A 26,454-nucleotide genomic window follows, 5' to 3' on the forward strand; every position below is an offset into this window, starting at 1 on the left:
GGAATTTCTCTTTTAAAACCTCCTGGGGTGGGGGAAGGGTGTCTGGGAGGGGCCTCTCTGGGGTGGGGCCATCCTGCATGCTGAGCTGGTAGGAGCTGCAGGAGTGTGTACGTATGGAAAAATGCACCAACCTGTGCACTTCGCGTTTGTTTATTTTGCTCTAGAAAGATAATACTCAGGATTACAATAATAACAGAGGCTCATCACAAAGACACTGACACAGAAGTATACCCAGTCCTCTTCTCTCTTTCCCTGCCCAGATGGAACTGCTGGGAACAGATACTTTTCTGTGTCCTTCGGCACCGTGCAAGGTCCCCGTGTCAGTCCAGGAGGTCCGGGAGCATTGTATCGCTGGGCCCGTGGGCCGGTTCGGCCCGTCCCCTCGGGGCTCCTTCCCCAGCCGGGGTTGCAGGGGAGGGGCGGGCTGCACCCTGGCCCTGGCTCGGCTCCCTTCTTCCTTTCCAGCTTCGTGCTGTCTCCCGCCTGGGCTCCTGCCGGGGAGCAGTTAAAGGCCCAGCCGGGCTGCGCTCACTGAGAAGGAATGGAAACGAGTCGATTAGGTTTCATGGAAATCATTTTGAGGGGCCCCCGTCTGGCCGGCGGTGTTTGGGTTCCTGTGCTCCCAGGCTGGGCTGCCAGGTTGATTGTGGATGGAGAGTCGCCAGCTTTCCTTCCCGCAGCCGCCTGGTCCCCTTCACGGCGTGCTTTCCCCAATACATGGACAGCTTATGGGCCCCTGGGGTTCAGCCTGTGGCAGGTAATACTCTGGCCAAGAGCTCGGAGTCCTCTTAACTCGGAACATTCTTCCTTGTTCCTGGCTGCCCTTAAATGGTTACCGTCTGTGCAGGCAGCCGAGCCAACTTGGGAAGCCAAGGGCGTCCCAGTCTGCAGCCTTGATCTGTTTCAAGTGGGCGTCAAGAGGCTGTTTACCTATCACAGACCAAGGCTGTGGGGAAGGCCACCCCTGAGGCTGGTGGCTGTCAGTGGCCCCAAGACAGACCAGGCACGAGGGACCAGAGAGGAGGGCAGACTTGGCTGATCCAGACTTGGGTTAGACTCTGGCTCTGTTGTCTTCTCTCTGGGAACTTGGGCAAAATCAGCCTCAGTTTCTTTATCTGCAAAACGGGATGTTCCTGCTTAGCCCCTAAGATCTCTGTGTGGCTAAGCAAGTGAGTATGAGTGGAGGGCCTAGTGCCCAGTAGCTGTCTGGAAACTGTTGTTATTCTTGAGGTGACAGTAAGTGGAAGGGACCAGGAGGGGAGAGATGTCTTTACACAGAGGCTGGGCTTGAGCTTGGTCTGACAGGATGAGTAAAAATAAGTCATTAGTAACAGTACCAACAGCAGCAACAGCTTTTCCTTTTCCCAAGATCCCCTACATCTGTTATCTCCTTGTATTTCCAGATCAACCTTTGAGTGAGACAGGACAGGAACTAGAATCCCCATTTCCAGATGGGGAAACTGAGGCACACCAAGGAAGAGATGGTTTAGCTCATTGCTCCCAGAGGTTGGTATGCAGACTGAAGCTGGGACACAGGTTATCACAGACTGGAACTGAATAACATGGAATCGTGTGGTGAGAGTCAGCCCCTTCTGAATTCTCCTCTGATCTCCTGAGGACCCAGAGAGAATTCTTCCTTCCTCTGGTGATAAGATGCCTTTAACACCTTTCTAATGCAGGGCTATCTGTTTTGAAAGAAAGAGAGAAAATTGTTGAGCCTTTAGGAGGTCACCAGCTGTCTCTAGAATTTAATGGCAGTATTTGTTTTCATTATTTACTTTTTCTTTTAAAAAATAGGTTACTTTTTAACCCTGGCCAGTGTGGCTCAGTTGGTTGGAGCATTGTCCTGTGCACTGAAGGGTCTTGAGTTTAATTCCAGGTCAGGGCACGTACCCAGGTTGTGGGTTCAATTGCCGATTGGGATGTGTGCAGGAGGCAACTGATTGATGTTTCTCTCTCACATCGATGTTTCTCTCTCTTTCTCTCTCCCTCTCCCTTCTTCTCTAAAATCAATAAAACAACAACAAAAACATATCCTCAGGTGAGGATTGAGAAAGAATTTTTAATAGTTTATTTTTTATAGAAATAGAGCAGTAAAAAACCGTTTTACATAAGAACTATTTGTTATTTAGTTGTTATGCTATTTATATAAATATATAATTATACAAGATATATACTATAGCTATTATAATAATAAGTGTAAATATATTTATATAAATAAAATAATATCAAAACTACCCGCTGCATCGCCGGCTCATTTTTGGAGTTTTGCTCTGTTTATGTCAGTCGATCCTGATTTTTCTATCTGAAGTGGTGATATAATAATAACTATAATATGAACACAGAAATAGCAGTGATGGCTATTGCTTCATGAGCGCTTACTAAGTGGTCGTCCCATGCAGAGAATTTACATTTATTTTATCATTTAAGGCAGGTACTATTACGATCTCTAGCTTTACCAATGAGGAAATTGAGGCAGAGAAGAGTTAAGTAACTTGCCAGGTCCCATGATCAGTAAGTGGCAGAGCCAGAACTTGAACTTGGGCAATCTGGCCTTATTCTCACAACCAGTATGGGTGACATCGAGTCTCCACCTAAAATAGAGTTATGTAAGTTTTTAAAAAGTGAGTGGGTTGGAAGAAAAACAGTAAGTGCTAATAGTAAAAATGGTGTTGGGACATGCTAACATCCATGAAGGTGCCAGTAAATGACTGAATTTCCAAAAATAAAATGAAACCAATAGGCCAACTCCATGCGCACCCAAGGAAGGAGGCCCAGGGAAGGAAGGCACCTACCCAGGGCTGCACAGTAAAGTGGAAGCCAGGGGAACCAGGGCCCCGGAGGGAGCTGTGTGGAGTGGGGGGCATGTGGCAGGGGAGGGGTGCCGGCCTAATTGACTTCCTGTGTCTGTGTTGGCGGATGTTAGATGTGGTCCTCTAAATTCCTGTTCCCATTCCCACTGCTGTCATTAGGATTGCATGGGGGTGGGGTGGGGAGGGGTAACAACTACTGGAGTTTAGCCTTGCTTGGGGGAGCATTGGAAGAGATTACCAAGCCAGATGAGCCACCAATCTGCCAAATTAAAGACCTCCCTCCACCTCAGTGTGAAAATACCCCTCCTGGGCATGTGTACCTTCGACATTAAGTTCCTTTGGAACATCACCCCCTCTGAGCTTACCACCAAATCAGTGCCAGGTCCCTCTTTCCTTCGGAGTGGGGGCTGTTGGCATCCGTCCATTCATTCTACACATAGTGATGGGGGCCTGTCCTGTGCCCAGCACCGTGTGGGTGTGAAGACACAGCGGTGACACTGCCATTTGTCTAAACGCCCTAGGCCAGCGTTCCCTGTTTCATAGCCTCCTGGCATTAGAATCCTGCCGGGATGGAGAAGTGCCTTCCTCTAAGGCCCTGCTTTACTGCCCCACCTCCGGGGACCTCTACTATGTAAACGAAGGCCCTTATTTATTCTCCTGTTCCTTTACGTTCCTCAGCGATGGACGGACTCAGAGCTGGCAGCCAGTGTGGGGCAACCAGAATGGCCTCCACTCCGCTTCCTAAGAGCTGGAAAGCATATCCATGGACTCCGTTATTGTACCTGGATGGAAACCTCTGGCCTTGTCCAACTTGCCTATGTTACAGATGGAAAAACTGTGGCTGAGAGAGGAACATTTTGTTCAATTTTCCACAACATTTACTGAGCACCTATTCTGTGCCAGGGAATGAAGCCCCTAGAGGGACAGGAGCCAGTGCCTGCTGTGTTAGTTCCTATTGCTGCTGAAACAAGTGGTCATAGACTTAGTATCCGTGCAATGCGAATCAGTTGTCTTGCGGATCTACAGAGCAGAAGTCCAACGTGCGTCTCACTGGGCTCGCATCAAGGTGTTGGCAGGCTGCATTCTTTTCTGGAGACTGTTGGGGAGAATGGGTTTGTTCGTGTTTGCCAGCCTCTAAAGCTGTTCACATTCCTGGGCTCTTCCTCCATTTCCAAAGCCAGCAGCGTCGCATCTCTCTGATCCTTCTTCCATAGTCACATTTCCCTCTGGGTCTTGCCTCTTCTGTGCCTCTTGCATTTTTGAGGCCCCTTGTGATAGGATGGAGCTCACCTGGATAATCCAGGATAGTCTCCTTACTTTAGATCAGCTGACCATCAACCTTTATTTCATCTGCAGCATTCATTTCTCTTTGCCACATAAGGTGACGTGTCATTGTGGCGGAAGCATGAGAAGGGCAGTGAGGCTGGAGGTGAGACTGGGGAGGTGCAAGGTCACTGAAGGCGGTGGGGAACCTTTAAGGGTTTTAAGCAGGAGACTAAGCAGGTCAGGTTTGTATTTGAGAAAGGTTACTCTGGGATCCTGGTGGAGAATGGCTGGAAGTGAGGCTGACTAGAGGTTGGAAGCCAATGAGGAGGTGATTCAGTGGACAGATGATGGGGACCTGGATCAGGGTGGGGGCAAGGGAACAGAACAGAGCAGAGCAAATGTGTTGGGGAGCTGTTGGAAAGAAGATGACTACGCAGGATATGGCTGAGGGTTGTTTGATAAGCAGACTCCTGGGCCTAGCAGCTGACTGGATGGTGGGGCATCACTGATGTAGGGACACGGGGAGAGGAGTAGGTTTAGGAGGGTACTGTATTGAGTTGAATATGTTGATGGTCTGTGTCTGATGGACCTCTAGGGGAGGTGTCCAGAAAGCAGCTGGATATATGAGTCTGGAGCTCATATATTAATTATATTGACTTATATCAATTAGTTACTGCTGTGTAACAAACCACCCCAAAACTCAGTGGTAAAAAACAGCCGCCACTTACTGGGGCTTGTCTGATCTAAGCTCGGCTTCAGTGGTAGCTCAGCTCCAAAATGCAGGTCTACAGGTCATCCAGGTGGTGGGATTTGGGGATGCTGACCACCCCTTTTCCTCTGGCCCTGACCTGGATGCCTGCCTTCATTCCTCCATTCCACCTTGGATCAGAGAATGACATTTGAGCAAAGACATGCAGGAAGTGAGGGAATGAGGATGTCTTGAGGAAGAGTACTCTAGGCAGAGAGGACAGCCAGTGCAAAGGCCCTGAGGTGAGATTGTCCCCAGGGTATTGGAGAAATAGGAAAGAAAGCCAATGTGGCTGGTGGAGGTGAGCCAGGGGAAGGAACAGGAGAGGAGATGAGGGAGTTAGCAGGGGACTTAGTCATATGGGGCCTGGAAGGTCATAGGAAGTGGCCACTACCCTTGTAATTACTGCTACTATCACTTTTCACCCTCCCCTCCTGTCCCCCACAGGACCCCCCATCCCTGGACGCAGCCATCCAGAACGCCCTGGCAGGCCTCTATCCCCCGTTTGAGGCCACAGCGCCCACTGTCCTGGGCCAGGTGTTCCATCTCCTGGATTCTGACTTCCGAGGGGATGGGCTGCGCTTCCTCTTGGATTTCCTGATCCCTGCCAAGCGCCTGTGTGAGCAAGTACGCGAAGCAGCCTGTGTAAGTCAGAAGAGATGCCCTCCAAATGGAGCAGGGTGGCCCCTTGGCCTTTAGGCGTCCATCATGTTTGCACTTTCACTAGCAGGAAGGAAGCCTGGATAAAGGGCATCCGTGTGGGTTCCCTGGCCCCCAGGAGCCTGCCCTAGGGCTGGCATTGTGGGCATCCCCAGGCTGCCTTGGCTGAAGCAGAGCAGCTTCAATGTAAATAGCAGAGAATGTTCCAGACCTTTCCTGGAGCCCTTGAGGCCTTTCTCCCCAGATTCCTTCAAACCTACATCTCAAGAGGTGTCTCCTGAGGCAAAATGGAAAGAAAAATGTTTTGGGCAGGACTCACTGACTGCAAATGACAGGTCCTTGCTCAGCTAGGGACAGGGTGATCTGGCCTCAGACCCAAATTTGTCCACTGATCAATTCCCTTAAGGACCCTTTCTGCCTCTGTCTCTGCTTCTCCTTGCTTGCTAGCATCATTCTTAGATGCTAGGTGTTCCCACAAGGCTGGAGCCCAGAACAGCTCTGGGATTAAATCCTTTCCTGGAGAGGAAAATGAATTCCTTCCCATCAGCTGCAGATAGAAAAATTGCAAGGAAGGATCCTGATTGGCAAGGCTTGGATCCTATGACCATCCCTGGACCAATCATAGCAGCCAGATTATATAAGATTATCTGGGATCTACTCAGTCTACAGACTCTTTTCCAAAAGCCAGACAGAGAATAAACTGTGTCAGTCTGGTGGAGAGTGGTTTCTGTTGTGGCCACACGGTATCACTGTTGAACACTGGTCTGGCAAAGCCCACTGAAGAGGCTCAACTAAATGGGATTACTGGGTCCAGGCCTGCTCCAGGGTAACTTGCTCTATCTACTACCTATATAGAAAATTTACTCGCATAAACTCTTCTAAAAAATTTTTTTTTAAAGTTTTGCCTCACCTGCCATATTGTTACCACTAATGGCAAATAAACAACTAATAAACAAATAAAGAAACAAACAAATAATAGACATTCAGGCCCAGAATAGTGGAATGCCTTTTTCAAAGTCATCCAGCAAATTAGAGGCAGGGTCAGATTTCCTGACTTTCACTCACTGTTGTTTCTATTTCGCTTTTTAATTTTCCTACTTAGAAATTAGAGAATGGCATAAAAGCAGTAAATGACCTCTTTTTTTTTTTTTTTTAAATTGAAAATCCCCACAATTTTTCATAGAATAAAGTTATCAAAGGGAGCAGGAATTAATATGTATTAAATGTATGCCTATTATATGCCAGTTGTTGTATCAAGTTATATATATATATATATCATTGCCCTTATTTCTCATACCAGCCTAATAATCCAAATATGCATCATTATTCTTATTTGCAGATTGGAAAAATGAGACTCAAAGAAGTTAATTAATTTGCATACATTTACAATTCAGACCTTGGAGCCCAAGTTTCCTTACAGCAGAAGGCTCAGGCTTGAGCTGGGTTGAAAGGAGTTTGGATAGTGGGGGAGGAGAAGGGAGCATGAGTCAGTGGGATGATCCTTATGGGAAAGGTGTTTGCTAACTAGTGCCTGGAACTCAAGCTTTTCTCCCTCAGGCCCGTAGGCTAGCAAGTATTTTTAAGGTCAAGGCCAGGACCAGGGTGAAGCAAGAGGCACCAAAGGTGCAACATTTCAGAGGCACTCACTCTCAGGGCTGTGTGACTTGCAGGACCCTGGCATTGGATGCTACATCCTAGGCACCTCTCTTGCCTCACCTTAGCCCCCAACCTGTTCAAGATTCCTTCTTGGAGAGGGAAGGGAGCAGACCCACAGGTGGGGTTTTCAGGGCCAGATTCTCTGACATCACCCCCTTCTCTCTGCAGGCCCCCTACACACACTGCCTCTTCCTGCATCAGGGCTGGCCGCTGTGCCTGCAGGACAAGGTTGTGGTCCACCTGGCCCCCCTCAACCCCCTCTTATTGCGCCAAGGTGACTTCTACCTTCAAGTTGAGCCCCAGGAGGAGCAGTCCGTCTGCATCATGATCAAGTGCCTCTCCTTAGACCTCCGCACAGTGGACATGAAGCCTGTTCCTGCGTCATCCTACTCCACACTTTTTTCCCAGGAGTGGCTGGAGGCCTTCAACAATGACTTTGAGAGAAGTCCCCTACACAACTGCCTAGTAGCTTCAGAAGAGGGGGTTGTTCCTATACCCTGGACCAAGATAACCAGCCCAGAGTTTGTGAATGACAAACCCCAAGCAATGACTGTCCTCTCCCCGGCCTGGGGTTCTCTTCAATTAGAGGCACTCGATTTGAGTGGCTCTCAAGAGCTGCACCAGGCCAGGTCACCAGGCAGCCAGATCCTTTTTGGCCAGAGCTTGGCCAAGGGTAAGGGCAGGACACATGGGATTAAATACCCCGGACTCATCAAGGTGGAGCAAGCCAGGCCTGGGGAGGTGGCCTTCAGGATGGACGATGTGGCCAGGCAGGTCTTAGAGGGAGATTATGTGGCTCTCCTGGACTTTTCCCAAGAAAGCAGAGGAGAATCTCCAAGTGGGAAGGTGGACACACCCCATGGGTGTCCTCTTGGGGCACTGGAGGAGCTATCTGGCACTAAAGAAATCCCTTTCTCTCAAAAGATGCTGCCTCTCTCAGGGGACAGTGAGGAACCTTCTCTGGAAAAGTGTGCTTGTGAAAAGATGGCAAGCTTGGAGGAGGAGCCCTGCGCTTTGGGCTTGCGGAGAAAGGGCAACCATAGAGCCCCCTCCCACAACTCAGAAGGCCAGCCCCAGGAACCCTACCTCAACGTCCTCGAGAGCCCACTACACTGTGCCTCTGGCCTCAGGACAGATGCCTCAGAAGAGGCAGCTGCCTCCAAGACACAGGGACCCCTGGGAAACCCAGAGAATATGGAACAGCTCAGGCCTGGACCAGAACAAGCAGCCTCTCCCCGGCTATGCCCAGCTTCTCCTCCTGCTGCTCCAGCCCTTGAAACCAAAATGGGAGAGAGGACCAAAGAAGGGAACGGCAGATTTCCCAAGCCTAGGACTGGCCCTAGTCGAAACACATCCTCTTCCAGATCCCCAACTCTTGGGCTCAAATTCTCATTCTTGAAGGGACAGAGGCAAGCTCCCAGGCCCCCAGAGAAAGCCCCGCTCCAGCATGACGGGCCCCGGAAGGTCTTGTGTTCACTCTACTCTCCCAGACCCAACCGAGCCAAGTGCTTGGGGAAAGGTAAGGCGCCACTTGCTCAGCTGGACAGGGGAACTGTTCATGGACGGGATCAAGTGACAAGGTGGTGCGGGCTGTCAGGGACAGAGACCGCCTGGGCTGCTCAGTCTCAGCAGTTCAGAGCATGAGGTAGCATGCCAAGGGGCTTGAAGTCTTTTGGTTCTGGAATCGAGCAAGGTGTTATGACAGCCTGAGTCCGCACCCCAGGTTCACCACACACTGGCTGGGTGACCTTGGTCAAGGTGACCTCTCAAGGTTCAGGTCTCCCTCTCTGAGTAGTGGGAATCTCACCTGCCGTACAGAGTTGCTTTGCGGTTCAGAGACACCAGGAGGAAGGAGCTTTGCACAATGCCTGGCACACAGTAAGAGATCAATAGTTGTGATGATTATTAGTCAGAAGGACATTCCCCATCCCCTTCTGGGAAAATCCATCTTCTGCTTTACACCCTTTCTTTTATTGTTGCTTTTCTCCAGCTGGGACAACTCAGACAAAAGCATCTGGCTCAGCTGCTGACTCAGGCCCACTGACTGGAGAGAAGGCTGATTTCCCAGAAGCTTCTACAGGCCCTCCAGAGAGAGGCCCCACTCTGGATGAGGAGCCGCCAGGGCCCGAGCCCAGGATTGGGGCTCTGAGTATGGAGATCGTCCACTCCAAGATAGCGTGCCTGCCAGGTCCTCGGGATTATAGGGGCTGGTGAAGGGTAGGGCGTTTGGGGTGGGAGTCTCTGAGCATCCTCAGATGCTGGTGGGTGTGGAAGAAGACAGGGAAAGTTCTGGAGGCCTGTGTTCTGGACCGAGCCTTCCTGTGACTCAAGTTTCTCATCTTTCCAATGAAGAAGTTGAATTATACATATAAAAGCAATTTCTAGGTATCCATCCATCCATCCATCCATCCACCCATACCCATCTATCTACCCATCCAAACATATATATATATATATATATATGTACAACCATTCTACTTTCAACGAGGCAGGCAAGGTGGGTGTCTTAGGTCAGGTTCCCTAGAAGCTGAACCAGAGACAGGGATCCTTATGAAAGTGATTTATTTTATTGAAGGTTGCCCCCAGGAGAAGGGGAGTGAGGGAAGCAGGTCAGGGTTGGGGAGGAACTAAGCAAGGTTGTGGCCTGATCCCACAGAGCTGGTTCCATCTGAAGGTGCAGGGGACTGGCCTTCTGTGCCTGCATCTGTTGGTCAACAACTGAGGCTGATCCTGGGATGGGTGCAGGGTGAGCCCATGATCCAGTTCAGCCCAGGGTAGTTCTTCAGAGAAGAGGGCATCTATGAGCCATTTACAGCCAATACTTATAGCTGTGGGGGGATGGGTGCTCTAGCCTGATGGGGAGGTCTGGGGGGGCATTAACAGCATCTAGCACATTATTAATATTTATTCACCTTTGCAGTTAATATTTACTGAACACCCGTTGTGCGCCAGGCCCTGAGCGTAGCACTGAGGATTCAGCAGGGATCAAGTCTGATGTGTCTCTGCTCTTAGGAAGCCTGTATTCTAGTGGTGGAGAAAATCAACAGGTTATTACAACTCAGTATAAAAAACCTTGTGACCATGAGGCCATACAGGGGGCTGCGGGAGGACAGATGTCTGTGTGACCCCAGAGCTCATTGCACGAGCTTCTCCTCCCAGGGTGCCCAGGACAGAGGGAGTCCAGAGAAGGGTGAGGCTACCTCTGCATGGAGGAGGAATTCAGGGATGACATTTTGGAGGAAGTGGCTTTTGAGCTGGGTTTTGAAGGATGAATAAGAGTCCAGAGTTAACGGGGGGAGGGTGGGGAGAGAAAGGGCATTTCCAGCAGAGGGACCAGTGTGGGCAAAGGCCTGGAGGCCACAGAGCAGGTAGAGAGGGTTGCACCAAAGCTCTCACTGTGCACATGTGTCCTCTCTCCTCCAGGCGGTCGGGACAGGGAGGGGCGGCCCCTGCTTCTGGTGTCAACCACCCAGGAGGCCTGGGAGACACCATGGTGCACAGCCTCAGAGGTCACCAAGCTGCTTTCCTACCTGTGCGCTGTCCCCAGGTAAGAGGCTGGGCTGGCTGACCACTCCACCCCGCCCACTTCTCAGCCCAGAGCTCAGGACAAGGCACTGAGTAGAGAGACACCATATCCTTCCCAGTCGTCTGTTCCCAGAGCCAGTCCCCAGCTGGATGCTGGAGACAAAGCAGGACACATTTAGTCCTGGCATCAGGATCTCAGGTTGGTCAGGAAGACAGGCGATGAGCCAAAAATGAACCATGGGCGGCAACTCTCAGGAGTGTTGTGCGGTGAAGAAAACTGGGCTGCTGTGGGCCAGTGGTTTTCAAACTGGAGCTTGGGTCAGAGTCACCTGGAGGGCTGTTAAAACCGATCGCTGAGATCCACCCCCAGAGCTCTTGGTTCAGTAAGTCTGGGGTGGGACCTGAGATTGGCATGTCTAACAAGTTTTCTGGTGATCCTGATGCTGCTGGACTGCAGACCACCGGTTGTAGAGTGAGAAGGGCAAGGGGACTAATTCCAACTGGAAGGCTTCTCCGAGGAGGTGATAATTGAGAGCTGACATCTGAATTATAAATATTTGTTGAACAAATAGAGGGTGATTGAGTGAATGAATGAATGTGTGAGAGAGTGAAAGAATGAGTGAGAGATTGAGTGAGTGATGAGTGATCTGGGCTGATTTCTAACCCCCACCCCTTCGGACCTCCTCTGAGTCCCAGCCCTAATCAGACAGCCTCAAAAGTGGTGTTTGCTCAGGGCTATGGCTACAGACCCCAACCCAACCTAGAGGTTCTGCTACTAGGGACAGGGGGTGGAGGGACTGACGGAACCTTCTCCATGCACGCCACCCCATGGGAGGCATCACCACCATCAGCTGGCCGCTGAGATTTTTCTTCTTCTTATCCAAGGTGGAGTGGCTTTTCTGATCTGACAGGGAGATGGGACCCCCTATTTGGTGCTGAGAAGTGGCCAGCGTGGTACACAAAACCCTGGAATCCCACTAACTTGCTGTGTGACCTTGAGGCACTAACCTCCCCTCTCTGAGGCTCACCTGAAAACAGGGGGATGACCAAGTGGGCTCTGAGGACCAAGTGTGTCCGTAAGAGGTGGGGGTCAGCCGCTGTGTAGGCTGCAGGAGGTGGTGCGCTCGGGGCTCCTGTGTGCTGGGCTTGCTTTCCTCTGCTGCTGTTACCGACATTGCTGGGCACCTGCTCTGGGCCTGGCTTCGTGCTGGGGCACTCTAGGGACCCAGAGGCTCCTCACAGTGGGTCCTGTGCCCTAGGGGCCTCCAGGCTGGTGGCTGAGGTGTGGAAACAAATTACTCTCTCAGCAGGGGCATAGCCAGAGGCAGACGAGGCGGGTGACATGCAGTCAGAGACCTGCTGTCACCTGTGAGAACCTCTTCTCACATTGAAGCTCTGTGCCTCAATTCTCACATTGAAGCTCTGTGCCTCAGTTTCCCCTTGAAAGATCGTAATAATAGCAGACATTTACCTCCCTCTCACTCTGCGTGGTCACTGAGTGCTTTACAGTAATGAATTCATTGGTGTTCACCGTAGTCCCATGAGGCCAAAACCAGCATTACCCCCATTTACAGATGGGGAATGGACTCCCGGCCAAATGAAACAACCTGCCCAGGTGACCAGATACTGCAGCAGTGCCACAGCTCCACCTCTCGCTGGCCACCTCTGGTTCTGTCTGCGAACTGGCTCGTTGTAAGGCTTGAAGGCAGTGGGTTTATTTTCCCAACCTGCCTGACTGGCAGGATGGCCGAGGGCACTTGGAAGCCCACAGGCTTCTGGCCTCACCCTTCAGGCCCAGATGTCTGGGGGGATGGGGTGAGGGTGGGGTGAGGGATCGGTATTTTAACAAGTCCTGACAATTGGCCAGTTTGGGAAATCGAAGGTGATTGCTGAAAGTGCAGTGCGAATGAGTTAGGGTGTTTTGGCTGCAAGTAACAGGTTCCAATTTAAAATGTCTCACCTGGTAAGGAAATTTATCATTCTGCGTCTCTGCCTTACAGCTCTTTGTAAGAACTTCTTGAAGGAGAGACTTCTTTCCCAGAGACCTCCAGCAAACTTCTCCTCAGGTCTCATTGGCCAGAAATATGTCCCATGACCCCTATCTAAACCAATCATTGGCCAGAGGAATTAGATCTATACTGTTGGCCTCAACCAATCAGAAACTAGCCCCTGTGGTTGGGGGGGGGGGCGCATGGTCTTATGGAGAAAGTTGGATTTTTGAACAAAATGAGAGTTCTGCCTACACAGAAAGGATGAGTGAGTGCTGGGTGACCTACCCACTGCGACTGGGATAGTGCTTATGGTTATTAGGGTGTAAGAGAGGGCTGTGTGTGGTACTGTGGGGGCACTGAAGAGAGAGCAATGGGCTCTGGAGAAGAATCATGGAGGACTTCCTGGAGGGAAGGGCATTGGGTCGTGGTCTTGCAGGATGAAGAGTCCACCAATTAATCAAGGCTTCTAGCAGCCAGTTTCCCTCACCTTCCACTAGTTCCTTCCCTCTAGAGGGCCTGGTTTATCCAGCAAGACTGCCAATTCTGTTTACCACCCACAGGCCAGAAGATAAAACCAAGGGGCTCGTGTTGATGATTGATGCCAGGAACCAGCCTCTACACCCTGGTCTGGTCAGTGCCCTCAAGGCCACCCAGGTGAGTGGCAGGTGGACAACATCAGCCTAGCAAGTCTTGGGGGCACCAAAGGCCTTCTGATATTCATGGAGCCCAGGGGGCTCAGAGCTGGGTCCAGGGCCCCCAGGCAGGGACTCCTAGTTGCAACTAGTAGAAACACCAGCCCAAACACGCTTAAAGAGAAAGGCTGTTCATTGGTTCATGTGACTTCACAGTCCAGGACTTAAATCCAACTTCAAGTATGGCCTGATTTGGGGACTCACATATTGTCACCAAGATCCATTTCTCTCCATTTCTGGCCCTGTTCTCCTGGGAGGGTGCCCTTCTCAGCCAGGCCCTGCTCTTGGTGGCAGTCTGGCTCCCAGAAGTTCACATGTCAGAGCTGCTAAGTTCTAACTTAGAAGAGGCAGAGGAGTTGCTGGGCTTTCCTGCAAGTTCAGTAGGAAAAAGTGAGAGATTCTTTCCCCAGAAGTCCCAGCAAAAGTTTCTTGTGTCTCCTTAACCCTGATTGGCTGGCTCAGGTGTCTGCCCATCAACCAATCTCTGTGACCAGGGGAATGCTTAGACTTAGGTCCCATGAACCTCATGACCTGAGGATGGGGGAGGGGAGAGATTCCTAACCAGATGGTATGATGGGCAGCAGATTCAATGGGAGTTTGGCTTATGCTTACCTTAGGGCCTGATCTCCTGCTCACTGCATAGATGGGGAAACTGAAGCCCAGAGGGGGCGGGTCATCTAGGAAGTTTGCAACACAGCTTGGACCTTGATGTCCAAAGACACCCTTCACACATACCACACAAGGGTCCCAGCCTCGGGGACCCCTCCTCTCCCCGGCCCTGTGGCCTATTTGCTTGCACCTTGGTGGGGAAGCTCAGTGGCTCAGAGAAGGCCTGGGCAGAGCAGCTCTGAAGTGCTTCTTTCCTACAGGCTCTGGACCCAGCTCCCATCAGTGCCATACTCTTCCTGGGCGAGAAGGAGGCTGCTCTTCCGCTGGAGACATTACCTGACGGCCAGGTGAGGGGCTGGCAGTGTCAGCCGAGGTAGAGGAGATGCTGGGCTTGCGCTGAGCTGAGTGAAGATTTGCAGGAGTCACCAGCGAAGAGAGGCCCTGAAATAAGGTAGTGCAAGTCAGCAAATACAAGGCTCCATGTGCTACAGCTTTCCCCCCGCCCCGTGTCACAGAATTATTCTCTCTGGCGATCCTACCCATGCGTGGTGGCACCACCGCGCAATTGAGAGCTGCACATGGCATGGAACCTTTTTGAAAAGCTGCATTTAGCCAACCACTCCCCTTTCTTTTCACATGGGGAAACTGAGGCCCAAGGCCACACAGCAGGGTGGAGGCAGAGGTGCCTTTTCCTCCCAATCTGCCAGTGTTTCTCTCCCTAGTTTCTCTCAGCATCTCCAGCTCAGATGCAGAATTGATTTGGGACTTTGCAGGCAGCTCCCTTCAGTTAGTGCTATGTACCCCAGTCATAAGTGTGGGCACCCTGTGCTCTGCCCTGCTTTAAGAAATGATTTTAAAGAGCCCCTTACTCCTGGTTAGTGACGAGGCACATTGTGAGCTAGAGATTTGCTTTTCAAGCTTTAACGTGCTTATGAGTCACTTAGGGATCTTGTCAAAGTGCAAGTTCCAATGAAATAATTCTGGCCGGGGCCTGGGGCTCTGCATTTCTAACATGCTTCTAGGTGATGCTGCTGCTGCTGGTCCATGGACCACACTTAGAGCACTAGGGATAACTAGTGGGACCCCTAAACCACAAACCTGCCCAGTTCCAAGTTTAGGTATCTGCCTGGGAGACGCAGTCACCTAGCCCCTCCTCCACGTTTTAGGGGAGACTTTTAGGATTTGGTGACCTTTCTCAAGAAGGAGACAGTACCTTGGTGGGTCACCAGAGAATGGTACAAGGATTACAAAGAAATTACATGACAAGGGCCAGCTTCAATCAATTTGTGCGATTGCCTGGAGAGCTGGGCTGGGTAAGAGCCCTGCTCAGAGGGAGCAAGTGCTGCGCTTGATTAATGATGTCTGCCTTGGGCGCAGGCTGGGAGAGTCGCAGTGCGAGTGCTGCCTATTGGCTGTTCCTCACCCAGGGTAAGGCTCTGAATTTTGATTTTTCAAAATTCCCAGAGAAGATTCATTGCCCAGGAAGCAACTCTTAAAGCCAGGGCCAGACTTACCTGTGGGAAGTGGAGTGGTGCTGGGGCCGGGATCTGGACAGGACCTTCTCAAATGTCTGTTCCCACACTGACTCCCGGTCCTCTTGACTTGCTTCTGTTGTCTACAGGTAGAGGTGCTGACCTCCATAAAGGCCCTCAGCCACCACGTGGACCCCAGCCAGCTGCCCACAGCCCTGGAAGGCTCCTTCACCTACTGCCACAGCGAGTGGGTGCAATTCTTCCAGGTGTCGACCGTCACAGCCTTTAACCCTGTCCCTCACTCCCTTTCTTCCTCCCTTCACTATCCTGTCCCATCGGTCCATCCACACCATCAGGTTCAAAACTAGTCATTCAACAAACGTTTAAAATGAAAGTGCAGAGTGGAGTGATTGAGAGCTCAGGCTCTGGGGCCCTACTGCCTGGGTTCCAACCCCAGCTCTGCTGTGTGACCTTGAGTAAGTTACATACCTTCTCTGAGCCCTTTTCCTCATCTATAAAAAGGGGGGTCGTAATCACAGTACCTCCTCTGGGAGCTGTTGTGAGCAGTAATTGAGTTAATGGGAATAAAGAGCTTAGAAGAGTGCCTGGCACAGGTTAAGAGCTATGTGTATGTTAACTGAAAATAAACACAGATATCTGCTCTGTGGACCCAGCAAACAGCTCAGGAGCTCAGGGTCTGGTGGGGGAGGCAGACACACTCCCTCTTGAAAGAGGGAGGAAATAAAGAAACTGCCAGCGTGGGGCTCCTTTCCTGTGTGGCCTCAATCCCTCTTTGCCACAGCCCTCGAGGGGGCATTTCATGCCCAGGTTAACATGAGAACACACAGGATGGGCTGGCTCACACAGCAGGATGCAGGAGATTACCAGCACAAACTGCACTGAAGCCGTGTCCATCAGCGTCCACAGGGGCTTCCTCTAGACCAGGGCTGCTCGGCCTCAGCACTATTTATATTTGGGGCCGGATAATTTTGTTGTTGAGAGCTGTCTTGTGCATTGCAGATGATTAGCACCATCCTTGGCCTCTGCCCACTTTGACCATGACAACCAAACTGTTTTCAGACATTGCCAGTGTCCCCTAGGGGGCAACATTATCCCCACTGAGAACCACTGGTCTATAACAATCTACAACGTGGTCCTCTTTGTAAAATCATGTCTGTTTAGAAATAGGCAGTATGTTCAAAATTCAAGCGGTACAAAAGGGCACTGAAAAATCTCCTTTCCTACTTGTCCCCTGGGCCCCAGTCGCCTTCTCCAATCAATTCAGTGACTTTCAAACTATGCTTTTGTTTTAAAACCTTCCGTTTAAATGAAATCTTATCTATAGACCCAGAATATAAAACTGGTAGTGGTGTTTGATCCTCACACCAAGGCAAGAATTACTGTGATCCCATTTTACAGAGGAAGAAGCAGAAGCACAGAGAGGTTAAGTAACTTGCCCAAGGCCTCACAGCGAGTAAGTGGTGGAGCTGGGCTGAAGTGGGACTCAGCAGAGGATGTCCCCCCACCCTTGCCTTCCATCTCCCCTCCCCTCTCCCCCAAGGCATCCCCGCTGGCCTGGGGATTGCTCAGGCCTGTCTTCTCCCTCTCTCAATCCCCGCACCAGTGGTTCTCAAAGTGTATTCCCTGGACCAGGAGTGTGGGCATCATCTGGGAACTTGTTGCAAATTCACTTTCTCAGGCCCCGCCCCAGAGGAACTAATCAGAAACACAGGAGTGGGGCTCAGCAGCATGGATGTTAGCCAGCTCTCCAGGTGATGCTGATGCAGCTCTAGTCTGAAAACCACCACCTAATGCCCCCACTGTGTCCTCCTGGGTGAGGGAGGTGCCCTCCTCACTGGCCCAGGCTGACATCCCCACTCTGGCCTTCTGTCCTACAGAAGTCGGATCCTTTCCTTGCTGACCTCCGCCGGGCCTCCTCCTTGCTACAGGCGTCCATCAAGGAGTTTGAGAAGGGTGACCTCCCTGGAGGGGCACAGGTGAGCCAGAGCATGGAATGGGGAAGTCATGACGCACCCCAGATTCCACAGACCGAGGGCTCACTGAAGAGGACAGCCAGGCTGGGCATGATCGTCTCTGTCTTTCATTCATTCATTTGACAAGTATTTATGGGACACTCACTATGTGCACCCAGAGACCCAGACTGGGGCAAGCTGACTTGTCCCTGCCCTCATGGGTTCATGGTACAGTGGTAGAGGGAGTTGTTAAAAAGTGAACAAAGAAATGGACATCTAGTTACAAATTGTGCCAAATGCTGTGAAAATAAGATTGAGTATAATGGGAGGGGGGCTCCTTGAAGGTTTGGTATTTAAATTCAGGCCTGAAGGATGAGAAGGAGGAACAGGAGGGGTACTGGGCTCCAGGTGGAGAGCAAGCATGTGCAAAGGCCCCGAGGTGGGATTGTGCTTGGTATGTTCAGGAATAGCATGAAGCCAGTGTGGAACAGAGTAAGTTGGGGGAGAGGGGTGAGGAGAAAACTAGAAGATCTTCTGGATCCAACAGGGACTGTATCAAGGAGGAGCTGGGTTGGGGATTTCCTTCTAAGCGGGCGGGGAAGCCACTGGAGAGTTTTAAGCAGAGGGATGACTAAATTTGCACTTTGAGATCCTTCCAGCTGCCATGTAGAGAACAGACTGCAGGGGGAGCCAGAGTGTAGCAGGAAGACTAGTGAGGAGGCTGGGATGGATGTGCTGGCAAGAGATGATGGCATGCCCCCATCCCCCACCCCCCACCTCCTGGTGGGGCTCAGTTGACTGAGGGTTGTCCCATGCACCAAGAGGTCACCAATCTGATTCCAGGGCAGGGCACATGCCTAGGTTGTGGGTTTGATCCCCTGTAGGGGGCGTGCAGGAAGCAGCTGATGAATGTTTCTCTCTCATCAATGTTTCTCTCTCTCCCACTCCCTTCTTCTCTCTCTAAAAAGCAATAAAACATATTTTTTTTTAAAAAAAGAGAAGGAGATGATGGCACTTGGACCAGTGAAGTTGCTGTAGCAATGCGAGGAGTGGCTTGAGGAGATATTTTAGAGATTGAAAGAATAGACTCTCTGTAGGACCTTGAATGCTAAACTAGGGGAGTTGGGCACGATCAGGGTGTGGGGAGCCCTGGTAAGTTTAGAGGGAGAGTGGGGATTGGCTCTCAGGCGACCTCCCTACACTGGCAGGAGGCCTCCAGGTGTCTGAACAAGTCCAAAGAGCTGATGGAGGCTGTGCTGAGGGACCCAGGTCTGCTGAGCCTGCAGCGGGAAGGCGGAGCCACCCTGGCCAGGCTGCAGCAGGAGGCCAGCAGGCTGGACTTCAACCCAGATGTCAGGTACAGACACCCAGCCTTTCCCTCTCCCACCCACCCTGTTTCCTGGATGGGGGTTTGGAGCTGGGGATACATAGGTGGGCCCTGCAGATGCCCAGAGTAAGGATGTGCACAGGGCCCATATTATCCTGTCCCTTCTCTGCTGCCCTCCTTCAGCCCCGGTCATCTTCAGCCTGGGGTGGGCATTGGAGGACAGCCCTGCCTGTTTCTGGTCACACTCATAGACTAAGCACTTTCTCTGATCCAGATACTGAGCTGAGCCTGTCCAGGAGAGCCTCATGGTGGGTGAGGGGTCTCAGAGTTACAGAATAAATATTCCTGGAAAGAACACACAGTTCCAAAGTTTGCATAAACTCAAGGACAATTTGTTTATTTAACCAGTACCTAAATAGCACTTAGTATGAGCACAACATTGTTTTAAGGGCTTTGCAAATAGTAACTCGTTTAATTCCTACCCATGCGGTAGATCCTAGTAGTATCCTCATTTTACAGTGGAGGAGCCTGAGGCTCAGAGAGAGGTTAGGTGACTTGCCCAGGGTCCCACAGCTGGGATGTGGTGGGGCCAGGGCTTGAACCCAGGCATCTTGGCCCAGAAACTTGAACACAGCACCCTGAGCTGTGCCCACAGGCAGTCATGCTGACATGAACACTGGGCAGCAGTGGGCCCTGGTGCCAGGTGTGGAGTTGTCTCCCTGCCCCTCATGCAGCCTGATGGTGCTGTGATTCCCAGAATGTCCCCATTTCAATGGCTGGGTGCCAGGCCCCTATTGTCAACCGGAGGCCCCTCCAGGCCACTGCTCACTGGAAGCTCCACCAGGGGGCGCTGTGGTCCCATGTGAGCCGCTATGCAGGTTTGTTCTGCAGATGGGTCCCTGCTGCTCCAGCCTACTGCTCCTTCCCCCCTCCCTCTGCCAGGCAGGGGCATTTTCCATCCCATTCATGCACCCTGAGCCTTCACCTGGAAGGGTAGTGACCCATGGGGAGTGGCAGTCAGGTGGGGAGGCCCAGAGCATGACTCCCTCCAGGCAAGCAGGTTTTTCATTCCATCTCTTTCCTTTTCTGTCTGAAGTAACCCCCACCCCACCCCCCAGGGCAGAGGAGGGTGGATGGGATTTGAGGGGTGCTGGAAAAGTCTCGAGATTCCTCCCTTTACCCAAGTGTTACCAGTCCTGGATCCCCTCCACAATCCTTCATTTATGCCTTGCTGGCTTGACCATTTTTAAAAATTATGTTCAGAAAAAGCTGTGGGCTGGGTTCCAATTCAGACTGCCATGCTTGAGAGTCAGTTCCTCTCTCTGGACCTCAGTTTTCCCATCTCTAAAGTGGAACCCAGGTGAGGGGGTCTTATAGCTACTCACTTTCACTGCAATAGAAATAACAAGCAGCAAACACTGTGCTAAGTGTTCTGAATATGTGAAGGCTGGTTCTCAGCCCTGGCTGCCCTCCCCCCCATCCCCTCCATCCCCTGCCCCGGGACCTCCAGAGGAGATTTAGGAAGTGCTGGTGTCCAGGCCGCATTCAGACCTGAAGTTGGCCTGGGGTAGGCCTGGGCATCGAGATTTTTAAAGCTCCCAGGGCAGGTTCTAATTTGTAGCCAGGGTCAAGAGCCAAGGTGTGTTAGGTCATTTAATCCATGCAAGCAGTTTGTGAAGTGGGTTCTGTTACCTCTACTTTTGAGACATGAAAAAACAGAGGCACAGAAAAGTTGAGAAATTTGCACAAGGTCCCATGACTAGAAGGCAGGAGGGCTGGGATTTGAACCCAGATCTGTCCAACTCAGTTCATACCCTCCTAGGTAAGGGAAGGGTCATTTGGTTTCCTGCTATGTCTGCTGATCCTCCCGGGCCCATAAAAGACCAAAGCTGAGGCCCAGAGAGGTGTAGGGACCTGCCTAGGGTCACACAGCAAGTCAGCAGCCAGAATACCCAGGTGAGGGCCACAGAATCACTGGGAACTGGGGGGTGGGGTGGGGGGGCAGGCTTATACTGTGCAGGAGTACTGGGGAGGGGTGCGTCTCGGGCCTTCTCTCACCCTCCTCTGCCTCCCAGGAGCCACCTGGCTGAAGCGGCTGCCCTCTATAGTCTTGTGGATGAGCAGCTGCATGTCCTGGTCACCGCATCTAATCACCTCCTGGGGAGGCTGGAGCTCCGTGTCCGCATGGGCCACCTGGAAACGGCCATCCAGCAGGTGAAAGGGGAGACTGGCCTGGGAGATGTGGCGCTTCTGCTCCAGGCCTGCCCCAGCCAGGTTCCTGCTCTGGTGTAAGGACATGAGCCCCTCACATCCAGACCTCCCTCCCTGTCCCAGGTCAGCGACTGGATGGAGCAGGAAGGAAGCCGGTGCCTGCGAGCGCTAACCCCCAGGGACGGGAGCTTGGAGACAGTGAAGAGAGCCCACGTCGAATTCGAGGACTTCTTCCTCCAGGCTGCAGTGCGTTCCCACAGCTGAGCGACAGGACAGGAGCAGAGGGAGAGAGGGCAGTAGAGGGGCAGCGTGCTAGGGCAAAGGTGTGGAGCTGGACAAGCGCAAGAAAACTTCTGGAGACAGTGAGGGGACCAGCTTGGATCATAACAGGTTCAGCTTAGATGCTCCCTCCTCCAGGAAGCTTTCAGGGACCACCAAATCCAAAGACGACTCATCTCAGAATCCCTCAGGGAACCCCCAGAACCGGGGGGGGGGGATGGAGGTAGGGCACAAACAGGGAAACAGACAGAAAGGGAAAACTGTGGGGACACAAAGACTTTGGGGTCGGGGAAGTTTTCCAGAAGAAGATGACACTAAGCAGGGTCCCAGCTAAGTGAAGTAAACCGCCTCGGCAAAGGCCCGGGTCCCCACTGTATAGATGAGGGAACTGAGGCTCAGGGAGTCTCGTCACTCAGCAGCGGGGCAGTGGGAGGTTTCTGACTCTGGGGGGGCCTCAGCTACGGTGGGAGCTGAGTGAACGCCCCTCCTCTCCCCACTCAGGCCCAGTACCGTCGAGGCCTGGAGCTGTCCAAGCAGGCGGCCCAGCTGGGATCTTCAGCCGGAGGGGCCAGCAATGCAGGGGGAACAGAGCTGCCGGAGCTGGCAGCCTTTGCGTCCACGCAGCGGACCTTCCAGGCTAAGCTGACCCACTTCTACATGGCCGCCGAGCGGCAGCGCACAGACCTGGAGACGCTGCTCCAGCTGTACCACTTCTGCAAGAAGGTGAGGCTCGTGGCCCCCTGCATGGCCCACCCCTCCAGCTGGGAGGCAGGGAGCAGCCCAGACACGGCACTGGGCTCTTTGCATGATTCATTCCATAGTCCGTTACCTCCATTTCCCAGAAGGGAACTGCAGCTCGAGAGGTTAAGTCACCCTCTTGAATCCAGGTCCAGCTGATCCCCTACCCCAGCTTGACCCACTACACCGGGCAACCTCCCAGTGACCCTCAGATTTCACCATTTTATAGATGAGGAAACTGTGACCCAAAAAGTAAACTGAAGCCCAAAGGCTCAAGGTCCCCAGAGGGCTGATGGTCAAGCAGGATTTGACTTTAGAGCCCTCACCTCTCCTAAATCTCTCCCAAACTCCTCATTTTCTGATGGGGAAGCTGAGGCTTAGGGGGACAGGGGAGCAGCCTGAGAGCCTGACCCCAGCCTCTCAGCTGTCACACCAGCCGATCATATAGGGGACAGAAAACAGGATGCTTCAGAGGGCAGTGGGAGGGACTTTGGTCAATCACGCCAGGGGTGCGGGGAGGACAGCCCACCCTCTGTCTCCCTGGGGCAGCAGGCAAGGGAGGCAGATGTGGGCCGTGACATCAAAGGGATCCCCCCACTCCCAGCTGTATAGAAGTTAGAGAGCGAGGCAGCGTGTGCCTGCATGGCTGTGTCACCTCGAAGACAGCCTCACTGCTCTGGGCCTCCACTCCTTTTGATGATGATGATGATGATGATAACAACCAATGCTTTTGTAGTTCTTATGATGTGCCCTGGTTCCAGTCATCTTACACATCGCTTATTGTCACACTAACCCTAGGAGGCAGGTACTATTATTATACTCATTTTGAGCACAAGGAAGCACAGAGAGGTCAAAGAATTCAGCCAGGGTCACACAGCTGGGAAGTGGCAGAGCTGAGATTCAAACCCAGATCATCTGACTCTAGTGCCAGCCTTCCCAGGTAGAATGAAATTGCCAAGAGAATTAGATTAAACGTAACCCCCACCCACCCACCCACCCTGGACTTTGCTCAAATTTGGAATTATGATTTTTAACACCAATATTATTATCATTAGTAACAGTAATGCCTCATGGGTGAAGGGTATCGGAAGCTTCTCCCTTGCTCATCAATTTTAGCCAATTTCAGCCCCATTGCCCTTCCCTGGAGAAATCAAACTTGCTCTTGCTCTGAGGCTTTGTATTTGCTGTTCCCTCAGCTGGGAACACTCCTCCCTTTGATGGACTGGCTTCTTGTCTTTCTTCAGTGCTCAGCTCACATGCCCCCTCCTCAGAGACCCTTCCTGCCCCCGTTCTCCCTCATCACTCTGTGCCTATCATGGGGCCCTTTGTGATCTGAAATTACCCTGTTGCTTCGTCACCTGCTTGTCTCTTGTCTGTCGCCTATGAGGTGAGCTCCCAAGGCAGCAACCAGTCCGGTCCACCGGGCCTGGCATGAGGCCAGGGCTGAGGGGCTCGGTGAACGCCGTGGGTGGCCGGCCGGGTGGCTGGAGGAAGGAAGGCTGTGACTGTGTGTGGGAATGTGCAGTCTGACCCAGGACTAGAAATCCTAAGGGGGGTCCAGCCCTGATCGGAAGTCCCACGTGGCACCTCTTGCTGTTTGACTTGGGCAAGCCCCCTCTCCTTTCTGGCCCTGAATTTCAACCCTCACAAGGGTTTGGGCAAGATGGTTTCTGAGGTGTTATCCATCTCTGTCCAGCTCAGCCTGGAAGATGGAGTCCTGGACAGACAGACAGACACCCAGGACAGCCCAGTGCTGGTCCCAGCTGGGCGGACGGCACGTGCAGCAGCTTCAACACTAAATAATAACAACACGGTGGTGCCGCTAACGGAGATTTATGGAGCCCTTTCCCAGCCATGAGCTCTGTGTGCTTCCTCGAATATGAAGCCATTTATCTAAAGACAAGTTCCCTTAATCCACGGAAAGATGGTTTCCTCGGAGAAAATGGTTCTGCAATCCCCACAGCCTAACAGCTCACTGTCGGCTTCTAAATTAATGGAGAGAAAGATTATGTTTTTCACAGCTGCTGGGAAGGTGTTGGCCCCTTTGCAGCCTGCAGGTATTTTGTGGGTAAAGTGAGGACAGGAAGAGTCCAAAAATGGGGTAGAGGGGCTGGGGCGAGGGGGCTGCGGGGCCAGGTTAGCTGATGGTCTCGCTGATGACAGCGAGGGCCTGGCCCTGCGTGAACCAGTTTCTCCTGCGCAAGGAGACACTTGGAAGATATTCTCTGAGTTCAAACCCCAGGTCCTCTCTGACTTGCAGTGTGACCTGGGCAAGTGATTTCACGTTTCTGAGCCTGTTTCTTCCTCTGTCAAAAGGGTTGTTGGTACAGTTGAGTTTGATCAGACGGGAGATGCACGGAGCCTGGCAGACAGGCGGTGCTCAACAAACGATAGTCAGACTCCTCCCTCAGCACCACCCAGGAGGGGTTAATGCAGTCCAGGAGCCTGAATATTCAGCTCTCAGAAGGCTTTTTATGATCACCTAGTACAACCTCCCATTTTACAGAAGGAGAAATTGAGCCCCAGGGAGGCACAAGTCCTTACTGGCCCATGGGTGTGTTAGACTGACTGCCTGAAGTTCCCAGGGTGCTGGGGACTGGTTCTCTGTGGCCGGTGTATGTACCCTGGGGAAGAGACGGACACCACTGTCATCACTGTCAGCAAAGAAAATCATGGCCAAAAAAAAAATCATGGCCACCTGGGGGCCCTAGCATTTTGGGGGCATGTTATTAATTTAATCCAGCAGTGCTTAGTCTTCGAGTCCTCTTTCTGCTTAGAGGAGCCCATCCTGTCCTCACGGAACCCCCGCGGTCCCACTCCTAGCCTGACCCCACCTCCCTCCCTTGTCTCCCAGATGACCTGGTTCCACATGGACTGTCAGGACCTGATGACCCAGCTCAGGCTGGGCAAGGATCAAAAGGCCAGCAGTGGGGACCAGCGGCGCCTCCACCGCTACCTGCAGCGACTGTCGTCTGAGTTCCCTGCTGAGAAGCTCACAGCCATGGGGTTGCAGGTGGCTTCCCTGAGCCAGGATGGCCTGGGCCAGGACCTGTGGGAGGAGGCCCAGGTGAGACACCGGGAGATCCAGACCCTCCTGAAGAAGGCATTGGCCCAGTGTCCGTGCCCACTGGGCCCCACTGCCCACTTGGCACACCTGGAACTACAAGGAACAGCTGCCAAGGGCCAGGGTGTGAATGGAGAAGTCGCCTCCAAGGGAAGGCAGGAACTGCCCTTCCAAGACTCCCTAGGCCTGGATCGTTCACCAAAACCCCGTTGGCCTCCTTGGGCCCCAAGATGGGGGCAGAACAGAAATCTGCAGGCAGGCCCTCTGCCCCTGGACGCAGGCCAGGCCATAGAGGTTGAAGAAGGCAAGGGCCCTCAGGAGCCCCTTGATCCTGCCCCCGAGCGCTTTCTCACTACCCTCTTCTCCTGGCAGCGGCTCCCCAGGCAGAGGCAGATCCCCCACCCCACCGGGGGCAGCTCGTCCTCCGAGGGGACAGACTCACGGACGTCTCTGGAGGACTCGCCTCAGACAAGCCCCCCTGCCTCCCTCTAGCTGGGAGCCCCCACTACTGCACCAAGCTCCAGGGGTGCTGGGCTGGGACCAGCTGCGGAGGGACTGAACCCATCACGATGTGGCTCCTGAGCGCTCAGTGTGAGCATGGCCTGCGCTAAGGGGCCAAGAACCGGCACCAGGGAACTCTGGGAAGACTGACCCTCGGGAGGTCAGGGCCGGGTGCAGCAGAGTGTGGGGTTGGCTCCCTCACCCCAGTGCAAACCCTTCCAGAGGTCTCAGCCTTAGGCAGGCCACACGCCCAGCCGGAGTTCAGGGGTACACAGCTTCCCCTTGGGACACAAAGGGCATCGCTGCCCTGGTGCAGAACCATGAGTGAGATTTGGGAGTGGCTTCTGGTCTTAGGGTCCCACTGAAACAGACCCTGAGGCTAGGATCCAGGTGCACGTGTATTTGGCTGTTCATCCCCAGGACCACTGGGGGAGGAGCGGGAGGTGAGACTGGGAAAGGAATAAAGGGGGTGTTGTCCAGCAAATTACTGCATGCTGTTCATTGTGCCATTGGCCTTGGCAAAGAGAATCAGTCACCTGCTGGAGGTTAGTGTGGGGGAAGGGCAAAGGGAAGGAGAGTGGGGGGAGGGAATGTCCTCTATGTCTCTGCTCTCTCATCTGGCTCCACAACCCCAACCGCCATAGATCCCAAATTCAAGGATCCCACAGCCTTATCCTTGCACTTCAGAGAGCACCCTCAACCCCTGATGTTCTGCCTTCTCCCCTCCCCACCATGACTCCTCGGACGCTGCCCCCCCAGGCTTCACCTGCCTTTAGCACAGCCTCTGGTGCCCAGAGTCACCGGTTCTGCTGGTGGTAGGGGCTGGGACAAGGGTAGGGAGCCATGTCTCCTTCAGCAGGTGGTGCTGGCAGAAAGAAAGGGGACAATGGGCAGAGGCTTTTGCTCCTCTGAAGTTAGAGTGGCAGACA

General features: G+C 52.6%; 1 protein-coding gene across 2 annotated transcripts in view; it reads left to right on the forward strand.

Annotated features, from left to right (window-relative positions):
- The window catches only part of KIAA1755, a 31,306-nt gene extending 5,285 nt beyond the window's left edge, over nt 1-26,021 (forward strand). The window contains exons 2-14 of one of the 2 annotated variants that reach the window (XM_081148675.1): nt 5,275-5,472; nt 7,312-8,662; nt 9,134-9,331; nt 10,567-10,690; nt 13,220-13,313; nt 14,221-14,307; nt 15,582-15,698; nt 17,331-17,429; nt 18,614-18,762; nt 20,808-20,946; nt 21,067-21,189; nt 21,724-21,945; nt 24,815-26,021. In XM_081148675.1, the coding sequence (XP_081004801.1) occupies nt 5,275-5,472; nt 7,312-8,662; nt 9,134-9,331; nt 10,567-10,690; nt 13,220-13,313; nt 14,221-14,307; nt 15,582-15,698; nt 17,331-17,429; nt 18,614-18,762; nt 20,808-20,946; nt 21,067-21,189; nt 21,724-21,945; nt 24,815-25,516 (3,603 nt within the window). In that variant the 3' untranslated portion in view covers nt 25,517-26,021. The remainder of the gene's footprint in view (nt 1-5,274; nt 5,473-7,311; nt 8,663-9,133; nt 9,332-10,566; nt 10,691-13,219; nt 13,314-14,220; nt 14,308-15,581; nt 15,699-17,330; nt 17,430-18,613; nt 18,763-20,807; nt 20,947-21,066; nt 21,190-21,723; nt 21,946-24,814) is intronic. The other variant, XM_081148676.1, reaches the window with a different exon arrangement.
- The last annotated feature ends 433 nt before the right edge of the window (nt 26,022-26,454 follow it).

Source organism: Miniopterus schreibersii, assembly GCF_964146895.1.
Source record: "Miniopterus schreibersii genome assembly, chromosome: 10".
Taxonomy (NCBI): Eukaryota; Metazoa; Chordata; class Mammalia; order Chiroptera; family Miniopteridae; genus Miniopterus; species Miniopterus schreibersii.